General features: G+C 57.5%; 1 protein-coding gene across 1 annotated transcript; it reads right to left on the bottom strand.

The window, feature by feature from the left end:
* Positions 1-474: 474 nt before the first annotated feature.
* WNT10A (Wnt family member 10A) lies at positions 475-9,719 on the bottom strand. Its single transcript, XM_034655193.1, is given in 5 exon segments — positions 475-1,784; positions 1,786-1,873; positions 1,875-1,978; positions 4,382-4,789; positions 4,842-9,719. Coding segments are annotated over 5 exon segments (1,140 nt in total). The 5' UTR covers positions 5,079-9,719; the 3' UTR covers positions 475-1,481.
* Positions 9,720-10,876: the final 1,157 nt, after the last annotated feature.

Raw genomic sequence — 10,876 nt, 5'->3', positions numbered from 1 at the left:
CATCTTTCTCACCACTGAGCTATTGCATTTGCATGGTCTCTGCCTGGAAAGCCCCAACCCTCAGTCTGTGCATGGCTGTCCCCATTGTACCGGTCTCAGCATGAGTAACACAACTCAGAGAGGCCTTCCCAGACCAATGGCTTTATCTAAAGGGGCCACACTCCTACCCACGTGTCTATCAATCAATGAATTGGTAAAAAAGATGTGGGCTGTGTGTGTATATACATACATACACATGTACACGTACACAATGGAATATTATGCCGCCATAACAAAGGATGAGATCTTGCCATTTGCAACCACATGGATGGACCTTGAGGGTAGTACATAAAGTGAAATAAGTCAGACTTGGGAAAGACAAATACCATAGGAGTTCACTCATATGTGGAATCTTAAAAAAAAACAAAATAAATGAATAAATAAACAAAAAGCAGAATTGAAACTATAAATACAGAGAATGAGCTGATGGTTGCCAGAGTGGAGGTGGGTGGGGGATGGACAAGATGGGTGCAGGGGAGTGGGGGGACACAGGCTTTCAGTTATAGAATGAATTAGTCACAGGAATACAAGGCACAACATAGGGAATAGAGTTACTAGTATTGTAATGGCCTCCTATGGTGATAGATGATAGCTACCCTTGTGGTGAGCAGACCATAATGTATAGACTTGTCCAGTCACTATGTTGTACACCTGCAACTAATATAACATTATGTATCAACTGTACTCAAAAATTGTTTTAAATGCAAACAAAAATAAAGGGGCCCCACTCCCCAGAAATCACTCTACACCCAGCACGGAGCTGTATTTTCTTCATGGCACAGAACATTGTCTGAGATGACCTGGTCTGTGTATTTTCTTATTTATTGTCCATCTCCCCCCACCAGCATGTAAACTCCAAGAGGGCAGGTGCTGTGATTCTCTTATTCACGTCTGTGTCCCCAGCACCCTTCGTCCCCTGCAGAGTGCCAGGCCACAAAGAGTGCAAAATAAATATTTGTTAAATGAGTGATGAGGGGCAGAGGCCCTGTGGGGAGGACATCTGAGGCCTCTGTAGAATCACTTCAGCACAATCATGTCCATTTCTTCTTTTCTGATCATAGTCCCCCTGCCCATCCGCTTCCATTCATTCTCTCTCCCCGGGGGAAGAGGTGAAGGCAGGAAAGGGGACAGGCACAGAGGCTGCCTGGCTGACACCCGCCCTCACCCATGCCCTTAGGTATGGGGCAATCCCCAGCCCAGCTGAGCTTGTCTGAGCCTGGGGCAAGGAGCGGGGAGGCAAATCGGTCCTTGGAGGCCACAGAAGTGAGGAGTGGTGTCCAGGCAGGGCGGGGCTGTCCCCTGATTGCAGATGTGACCCTCAGAGCCGGGAGGCTCCTATGCGATCCGATGGTCCCAACTCCTCTCCCAGGAGCCTAGGCGACGCTCGCCCGGCCAAGCTGGCAAGCGGCCGAGGGCCGGGCTCCGGGAGGGGAGCCTGGCTCTCACTTGCAGACGCTGACCCACTCAGTGATGCGGCACTCTTCGCAGACGACGAAGCAGCACCAGTGGAAGCGGCAGTGGCAGCGCTCGCTGCGCGTCTGGCGCAGGATGTTGTGGCCGCGGCCGCAGCACATGCTGCCGCAGCCGTCGGGGCCCGAGCTGCTCTTGTTGCACAGGCGGCCCACGGTGCCCGCCGAGTCCAGGCGCGGCTCGCGCTCGCAGAAGTCGGGCGACTTCTCGAAGTAGACCAGGTCGGCGGGGCTGGCGCGGCGCCGCGGCCCGGGGACACCCGGGGCTGGCGAAGGGGGCCCCCGCGGGGCCGGGCTCCAGCTGGCCGCCGTTGCGGTTGTGCGGCCGGATGAGCGTGGCGCGGTGGAAGCGGCTGCGCAGCAGCGCCCACGGCGCGGAACTCCGGCGTCACCTGCCAGCACGTCTTGAGCTGGCAGCTGCCTGACGTGCCGTGGCACTTGCACTTCCGCCGCATGTTCTCCATCACCGCCTGCAGAGGGAGGCACGGCGAGGGGTGACGCCCGCAGCCAGCCCCACGGGCCCTCCTCCCAGCGCAGACACTGGCCTTCGAGAATCTCCGAGACTTCTGAAACCGACTCCCATCGAACAGAAGCAAACGCTGAGGCCCGGAGCGGGGCGCGGGCTGGGGGTGGGGAGCTGGGGCGGGGGGCTCACGGCTCCTGAGCCAGGCAGTCCGGAGAAGAACTCCGCCTGCTCTTCTGCTGCTCTCCCATCCGCCTCCCACCAGGCCAGGTCCTGGGGGAATTCCCTCCTTCCTCCCTCCTCTCCTTTCCCAGCAGCTGCAGGGGGCCCTTGGGGCTGGAGGGCTCTTGCTTCCTGAGGGGGGATCCCAGATCCTCAGGGAAATTCCCTCTCCTTCCACCCCTCAGGTGGGGGCCAGGAGGAGGGGGGTGCTGGCCCCACTATATCCCATCCCCAAAGCCTCTGGCCTGGATCCAGGCATGAGTGGGGGCTGCTGCGGGGAGTCTGAGAAAGCCCCTTTCCTCCTCTGGGCCCTGCAGCCCTTTGCAGGGAGCCTAAGGAGGGGACAGAAACTGGGGAGGCTCCTCTTTCCCCCATTATACTGGCCAGGGCTTATTCTGCCCAATGCTGAATGCCACGGTTCCTCTAAGGGAATAGTGAGCACCAACAGGCGCCAAAGGCTCTACATGAATACGGAATGGGAACAGTCCCAGAGAACCAGATGCCCTGCGCAATGAAAGCGAGAAGTCCCCAAGCCTCCGCCGAGTGAGGTCCTTACAGGAACACAGCCTACCCACACCCTGCTCAGCTCTCAACCTGCTCTAGAATCTCCTTCCAAAGGACCCCTTGACATTATCCTCACTAGAGACACCAGAAGGAGTTGGCCACATCTTCCTTTCCCCAACTCCATTCCAGAACAAGCTCAGACCCAGAGAGCAATGATCTGGGGCCCTCTAACCTGGGTGGTTAGGGCCACAGGAGAGAGAGACCCTGCCCTCTGAGTCTTAAAGGACTCCTAGGCTTGTAGGTGCAGCCTGTGGTGTCAGCACCACGGAGGAACCAGCCCAAGGCCTCCCCTGGCCAACAGCTCCAGAACATTTGCTTCCCACAGACAGCAGCCATTAATTAACCAGTTTAACAAGGAGGAGGAGGCACTGTTGGTATGGGCTGGGATAGTATGGAAGCTTGGGAAAAGAGCTGCAGGAACAGGGCAGGGCTGGGTGGGAGCTGAATGTGACCTGAGGGTGGCTATGCCTCAGTTTACTTCACCTCTCAGTCAGGACAGGAAGAGCTGAATCAGCTCCGAGCCTCTGTGGAAGGAGAGGGTGGCCCGCCTGGGCTGAGAGGCCAGGAGAAAGGGGAATGAGGAGGAGCAGGTGCCAGTCAGAGCGAGGGGAAGGCAGAAACAAGGCCTGAAGGCAGGCCGGGCAGAGCTGAGAGAAGGGACAAGGGCTGAACAGCCAGGAAAGGGGGGTGCTGCAGACAAGGCTGCGGAGCGAAGGAGCACAGGCTCAGCTCTCAGCGGCCGGGCTATGAAGCCGGCCTCTACCGCTTCCTCACCGGTGACACCACCTCGGGCAAGCTTCTCCATCTCCACGTACCTCAGTTTCCATATCTGAACCTGAGGCTAATACTACCGCCCTCATAGCTAGTTGTAAGGATTAAACAGGCTCTCCGGTCAGGGCCTGACACATAGAAAGGACTCAGTAAATGCAGGCGATTATTCCTTTCCTTCTCCTTCGCCTCCTCCTTCTCCTTCATCTTCTTCTTCTTTTTTTTTTTTTCTTTCTCTTTTTTAATGAATGACCTTTGAGGTAATATGCACAGTCAAAGTTAGGGAGAAAAAGGAGAAAGGCAACCATGCAATCACCGCACAGGGCCGTGGTGGCCCCCAGGAAGCTGCCCTTGCAGGAACCCTCATTCTGCACAGAAAAGGCTGGGAGAGGAGGTAGAGGGTCCCAGCACAGGATAGCACAGAATCATGGACCATTAGAGCTGGCCGGGGGCGCAGGGACTCGGGGATGGGGTGATCCAGTTGAACCTTCTTGCTTTATAGGGGAGGCGACAGAGTAGCAGAGCAGGGCCAAGGCCGCTGAGGCCCCGACTGCAGCCCCGCGGCCCCTCCTCCACTGCTCACCGCAGAATAGTGAGAGGAGCAGGCTGTTCAGCGGAGTGGGAGCTGGTGCAGGACAGGGTCAGTTTCATCCCTGCACCCCGGGCCCAGTCCAGTGCCTGGCACACAGTAGGTATCCAATGCATGTTTGACAACTGGATTAGGCAGGGGCAATGAGAAAGTTGCTGAGCTAGGGGAAATGGAGTGGTCCCCAGAGGAGAGGTAGGCCTGGGGGGGGGAGGGGAGGAGCCCGAGGCAGAGGGATTTGGAGCAGGCCCAGGCGGGTGGGGCTCTCACCTGCCTCCCAACTCGGTTGTTGTGGAGCCTCATGCGCGCGTGGATGTCTCTGTGGGGCTCCCGCGAGTCCAGAAAGTCCTTAGAGAAGCGCTCCCCGAAGCCCACGTCGGGGCTACAGCCGCCCCACTCCCAGGAGTCCTGCAGGCCCGGGCTGGCAGGGGGCAGGGCCGGGTGTTCTGGGACCCCGTGGCTCAAGCCCTTCCCGCGCTGCAGCGCGTCGAGCTGCAGGCGATGCAGCTTCCGACGGAAGGCCTCCTCGTCCCCACGCCGGGAGGCGTCGCAGCCGCACGCCCTCAGTTTGCCCAGGGCGCAAGCATTGGACACGGCATGCACGACCCCGGCTGCTGCGATGGCGTAGGCGAAGGCGCTCTCTCGAAAACCTGAGGGTGGAGATCCGGGGAACAGGCTCTGGGGGGCTTCCACATCTCATCCCTCTGCCCTCCCTGCCCAACCTTCTTACCATACGAAGGAGAAACCAAGGCCCAGTGTTGGGGGAAGGTCTGGTACAAGGACACAGACTCAAAGAAGGGCAGAAATCACCCCAGAAGTTCCGGGTGCAGGGTGGAGTGGAGGAGGTCTCCCCCAGAGCCCTCTTTTCGTTTTGCACTTCATTCCCTGTTTCATTAACATCACCCTTAGCAAGCTCAGAATTTGTGTCTACTTCCCTCCTGTTGGACAGAAAGTATCTGGTAAACATTCTTTTTTAAGATCAGGGACTTAATCTATTACCTCTCGTGTAATATTTGCAATTTAAAAATAAGCCTGCAGAAAGAAGGCAAAATTTAATCTAAAAAATAAATCACTTGTGATGGACTTCCAGGCCCCAGAAGATGCTAATGGGCAGAAGGGTAAGTAAGAGGAGATGGAGTCCTCCTAAAGCTCCCAACCCCAAGGCTGCCTGCCTGGTGCCACCCCCTTTGGCACCCACTACAGAACATTCCCTGATGGCCAGGTTCAAGAGGCAGAGAAAAGAGCCAGCAGAGTTTTCCCTTTCCCTGTCTACAGGCATCCCAGAAAATCTGCTCAGAAAAGGGCACCGCCCAGCCGTCCAGCCAGCGTTGGGTCTAGGTCAGCAGAAGGGGTTGTTTGAGGAATTCTGGAAATCAGCTCAGTGCCCTGCAGTAGTGTTGAAAGTTGAGTGGGAGCTAAGACAGGGGTGATGCTAAGACAGATGCCTTCCTTGAGATGCTCGGCGGGCACAAAGACCCTGATGAACCAGCTTCAGGGGCCCAGGACTTGTCTACACTACTTTTTTCTTCCACGTTTCCAGCCTGAGCCATCCTCTGGGAAGGCCCTGGTAAGTCTGGGCCTCCTTGGCAGGGGGATGTCTATTTCCAGAGGAGGCTCCGGCTTCTGGACCCACAAGAGGCTTCTGGCTTATTCTGCATCCAAGAAGGGACCAGCTAGCGGCATTTTCTGGTACATGTCTCTGACCCGCCTCTGAAACCGAGAGTGTGGGCAGTGGGAGAAGAAGCCAGGAGCAATCGCAGCCTCCACACGAGGAGGAGAACTCACCTGTGCCATAGGCACCTGTTGGGGGAAGCCCAGACCCTAGCAGGAGACTGAAGGCTTGCAGGAGACCAGAGATTCAGAGAAAAATACTCTGGGTCCTTCCACCCTAGCATCAAAGCCTGGAAGGACGTGCTCTGGGAGTTCCCACAGACCTCAGAGAGCCAACCAGGATTTGACAGAGACCCTAGCCCAATCCTGCAGCCCCCCCCAAGCTCACCCTCTGCATCACAGGGTCCTCTCCTCCATCCTTACCTAGCCACCCCCCCCACAAAAAAGGCAAGATGTGTATAGTTCAAAGTATGAACTCTGGAGCCCAATTGTCTGGGTTCAAATCTTAGCTCTTCCACTTACTGTTAATAGCTACATGACCTTGGCCAAGTGACTTGACCTCTATGCCTCAGTTTTCTCATCTGTAAAACAAGATTGTTACTATCTGCTTCATTGTTGTCCCAAGATTTGAGTTAGTTAGTAAACTGCAAGTACTTCAAAGAGCACCTTACTCATAGTAAGTACCGCACAAACATTAGCGACTGTTGAGAAGTTCTTCATGTTGTCTCATGCCACTCACTACAGCTGCAGTTTCAGGCCATTAGTTTTTGTTTCCCCCAATTACGGACAGAGCCCAGCAGCTAATGACCCACTTTAGAATAAATCACATGGGCCACCAGAAGCCTGAGAAGCAGGCCGTCCCTGTCTATCTTCTCTCTCCAGCTTGTGGCATCTCAGGACATTTTCTGCAAGGAGCCCAGCTATGAGCAGACAGGAGGGGATGGGGATTGGGCTGAAGCCTTTTAAGAGGATGTTGGGAATTGTTGGGAGCTGCAGAGAAATAGACACTGACATGGGAAGTGGGGCCCAAGGGAAAGGAGGGCAGACCCAACTCCCTAGGGAGTACACCCAGCATTTTTTCCCTGCCTTTTAGCTGTGGAACTCTCAGCGCTTCCCCTATTGCTAGGGGGCTCATCAGCCCACTGCTAGGACAAATGGCAATATTCAGACCTCCAGAAACAGCTCAGGCCTCAGAAATTATCCCCCCTCCAGCACACACACACACACACACACACACACACACACACACAGTGCAAGAGGGAGATGCCCAAGATCACAGGGGTTATGTAGCAGCCCCAGCCCCAGCTCTCTCAGCTCCCAGGCCTGGTAACTTTCTGCTAAAGGACATTTGGCTCTAGGGAAGACATGCTCCTGTGTAAGAAACCCATGTAGCCCTGGCCCCAGTTCCTATGGCCCTATCTACGCTTGCCACCAAGAAAGAGCAAGACGCTGGTTCAGGGGGATGTGCTGGGCCACTCAGCATCTTCCAGGCTCTGTTACATTCAGAGGCAGGCCCAGAGGAGTCAGGAAAAATGTAGTTCACAATTTACAGAAAACACCCCTACCTACCCTAGGCAGCTAAGGACACCATGCCATGGCCTCTGGCAGCTGTCACGGCCACGTGTAGGGGTGGCCATGCAGGGCTTGTGTGACCACCCTGTGCTCCAAGCATCCAGGATTCAGAGAAGCCCAGCCTCCTGGGTCTGCCCCCAGCTCCCATTCAGGGCCCCAGTTTCGGTCCTGGCCCCAACTGTCTGGGGCAGACGCAGGCACTGTGCCATCTGGCCAGCTGGTGGGGGAGAGGGGTGGGGCCATGGCCAGCTGGGCTGCCTGGAGCATGGAGGGAGGGGGGGCTTGTTAAGATGCACAATTAGCCGTCCTGCCTTTGATCTGGGACAGGGACTGCCAGCATCTAAGTGGAGTCAGCTGCTGCTCCAGGCCGCAGCCAACGGCCAGGATGGGGCTGGGGGAGGAGGTTTGGAGGGCAGGGGAGCATGGAGGAGAGAGGATTCAGGAGCCAGTGGGAACCAGGAGGGGTCAGAGAAGCTTGAGCCCCGCCTACTTGAGTCCAAGAGGGAGGGAAGGGGGGAGATCTGGTAATCATCCCCTCCATGCAGATAATCTGTGCATGCTCCCGTGCCTGGGCTGAGAGAGAGAGAGAAAGAGAGAGCGTGTGAGAGAGTGAGTTGTGTGCACGTGGGAACGCTTAGGGGTGACATTGAATGTGGTTACACATTTGCACAAACAAAGGTAGGTGTGTGTCTCTGCGTGTACGTATACATGTCAGTTTCATTTCTTGGACTACTCCTCCATTGTACCACTCACCTCTGGACACACAGTGGGAGATCATGGTGGCCTGGTAGCTTAGGCAGGCAGTATGGCAGGGGGTTGAGGGCCATCTCTAAAGTCAGCTGGCCTGCATCTGAGTCCTGGCACTGTAGCTCCCTTAGAAGCTGTGTGACTAATGCCAAGTCACCCAACCTCTCATTGCTTCATGTGCAGAATGAGGATACTAATAGGACCCATTGCATGGGGATTGTTTAAGGATCTTAAAGTACAAATAAAGTGCTTTAGAACAGTGCCAGACAAACAGCAAGTACTTAATATGTATTAGCTAATTTATTGGGGGCTATTAGGGTAATGGAACTTTAGGCGATCCTGGGATATGATGGCCTGAGCCTCCGTCTTCCTATCTGCATGCCACCACTCACCCCAAACCTGGAGGCTCCCCAAGGATAACCGTAAAAGGGAGGTGGGAGAAGAAATAGCCAGGGCCTTGGAGAACAGAGGCTAGACTCTTAAACTGTGGCCTTCCACTAGGCTGAGAGCCTGGCTGGGCTGCAGGGCCTTGTGCCCCTTCTTTCCATCCATTCCAGATGGGTCAGGGTCTTGGGAGAGGGCCGTACTAACCTGTGTGGGCGCTCCTAGGACCTGCTGCTTGAATCTCCTACACTTGCCTCCACTGGCCTCTCCCTGGCCCCATATCCCCGTCCACTCCATTGCCCCTGCATCCAGAGTGAGAGACGGTTGGGTGCTCTAGTCCTCACCAGGAGGGACTCCCTTCTAGATGTGCTGCCCAGCAGACACCAATTGTCTGGGTCCACAGAACGAAAGGCTGGGGATATCAGTGCCCTGGCCCTGAGGTCGGAGCTGCCCCTGGGTTGGGGACCTTCCCACAGCTTTTTTTGATTCTAGCCCCAGAGAGGCCTCTCTTCCTGTCCCCTACCCACCCAGGTTCCAGCACCCTGTCATGCCCTCTCCTGGGCTGAGTAAAGCCCTATTATATGCCCTGTCTTCCCAAGTTTGTCTGCTCCAGGTGTTCAAGCATCCATCCCTCCTACACTGGAACCCCATCCCTTCACCCAACCCATTTCAGGGGACATGCCAGAACAATCAGATGGCAGTAACAGCATTAAGGTGGAAGGCCCCAGGGACCACCTCCTCCCAGCAGTCTCTGAATTTTGGACATGGCAGAATGCACCTTTAAGAGAGCCCCACTGGCAGTCTGAGTTGGAAGAGGGGTCAGCACCCTGTATTCCACTTAGGGGAAATGGGTCAAGTGACCCCACATGAGACAATTCACAATTTGAAAAGAAGGGAGACTGGGGGAAGGACTCAGTCCAGGGACTGGCTGCCACCAAGAGTGGCCCTCTAGAATTCAGATTTAGCTAGTCCTTGAGGTGACTGGCTGGGCGGGCGGGGGGAGGGGGATAATCCCACAGGAGGGTGAAGGGTGAACCCAGATATGGAGTGGGGGAAGGGTTGTAACGGTGGCCGTGGAGGGAGAAAGTGGCAGTTTCTTCTAGAAGCCCAGAGTCCCCTACGAGGAGGGAGACGTAGAAAATGGGGTGTCGCAATGCGGGAGCAGAAGCCACATAGGTAGGACAGTGTTCCAAGGCCAAAGGAAGGAGCCCAGCCCCCCTGACAGAGCCCCGGAGCCGCTGTCCCGCCCCTTCCCTGCGCTGGGCACCACCCCGCCCTGGCTAGCCCCGGCAAGTCTCCCCCCTCCACCCCTAACCTCCCCCCCAACCCGTCCCCCCAGCTCACCTCCCGCTTATTAAAACTGCAGGTGAACCCGGGAGCGCCTGGCGCCGGGCCAACCCCGCGCGCTTCCACCGCTCCGAACTCACCCCTGAGCTTCAAAGACCCCACGTCCTCCACCGGGCCACACGGGCCTCACGCGGGCGAAGTAATCAGGACGCGTGACGCGTGGGTTCACTCTATCTAGAGGGGACAGGAGGCCCAGAGGGGAAGAGGGGACACCGTGGCCGGGAAGAGGGATGAAGAGCTTGCCTTGCCTTGCCTCACCTGAAGCGGCGGGGGTGAGAACCTCAGCGCCTGTCCAACCCCCCGCGAGCAGAACCCAAAGCAGGGCTCCGGCGCCCTCACTGCGGNGCAGAACCCAAAGCAGGGCTCCGGCGCCCTCACTGCGGGGGCCCAACCGCTGGAGGGCACACGGGGCGTCGGGGAGCGCACGGGTCACCTAGAAAGCCGGAGTGGGAGCGGGCTCGCGGCAGCAGCGGGCTCCGGCCCGGCCGGGGCAGGAGAGAGACACAGGCCCGTCCAGTGGCGTGGGCGAGCGCGGGCGGCCGGGGCGGGGCGGGGCGCCCGGCCGAGGTCCCCCGCAGCCGTCGTCTGCCGGCCGGCGGCGGTGTGGGGGGATGGCGCTGTCTGTGCCCGGCCCCACCGCCCAGAGAGTGAGTGACTGTCCCGGCTCGGGGAGCTCTGCCGCCTCCCCTTCCCCCCCCCCACCCCGCCGGAGTGTCTCAGGGCCCTACCCCAGGTGACGTCACGACGGGGGGGTGGAGGCGTGTATGGGTCCTGAGGCCACTGCGGCCGCTCAGGACTCCGGGTGGGAGCGGCGGTGCCGAGGACAGGGGAAGGAGAGGTGTTGGGGGTCTGCGCGCTCGTGCACGTGGAGGTGCCAGTGCCAGGGCGCGCTGGTTTGTGTAAGAAGCTGTATGTTACTTCGAAGTGTGTGTGTCTGGCCGAGACACAGCTGCCGGGGAGCAGTCCTCCCCAATACACACACCTGCAGGGGCTGGAGGGGAGGGGCTGGCCCCCCTGCTTGCCTCTCCTCCTCAGGAGGGACTTCCCAAGCTTGGCTGGTGCGGCAGGTGTGGGGGGTCCTGTAAAGGGGTTTGGCAGCCTCTG

The sequence above is a fragment of the Ailuropoda melanoleuca genome, chromosome 2 (genome assembly GCF_002007445.2).
Source record: "Ailuropoda melanoleuca isolate Jingjing chromosome 2, ASM200744v2, whole genome shotgun sequence".
NCBI classification, from domain to species: Eukaryota; Metazoa; Chordata; class Mammalia; order Carnivora; family Ursidae; genus Ailuropoda; species Ailuropoda melanoleuca.
This window is presented reverse-complemented; position numbering and strand designations above follow the sequence as displayed.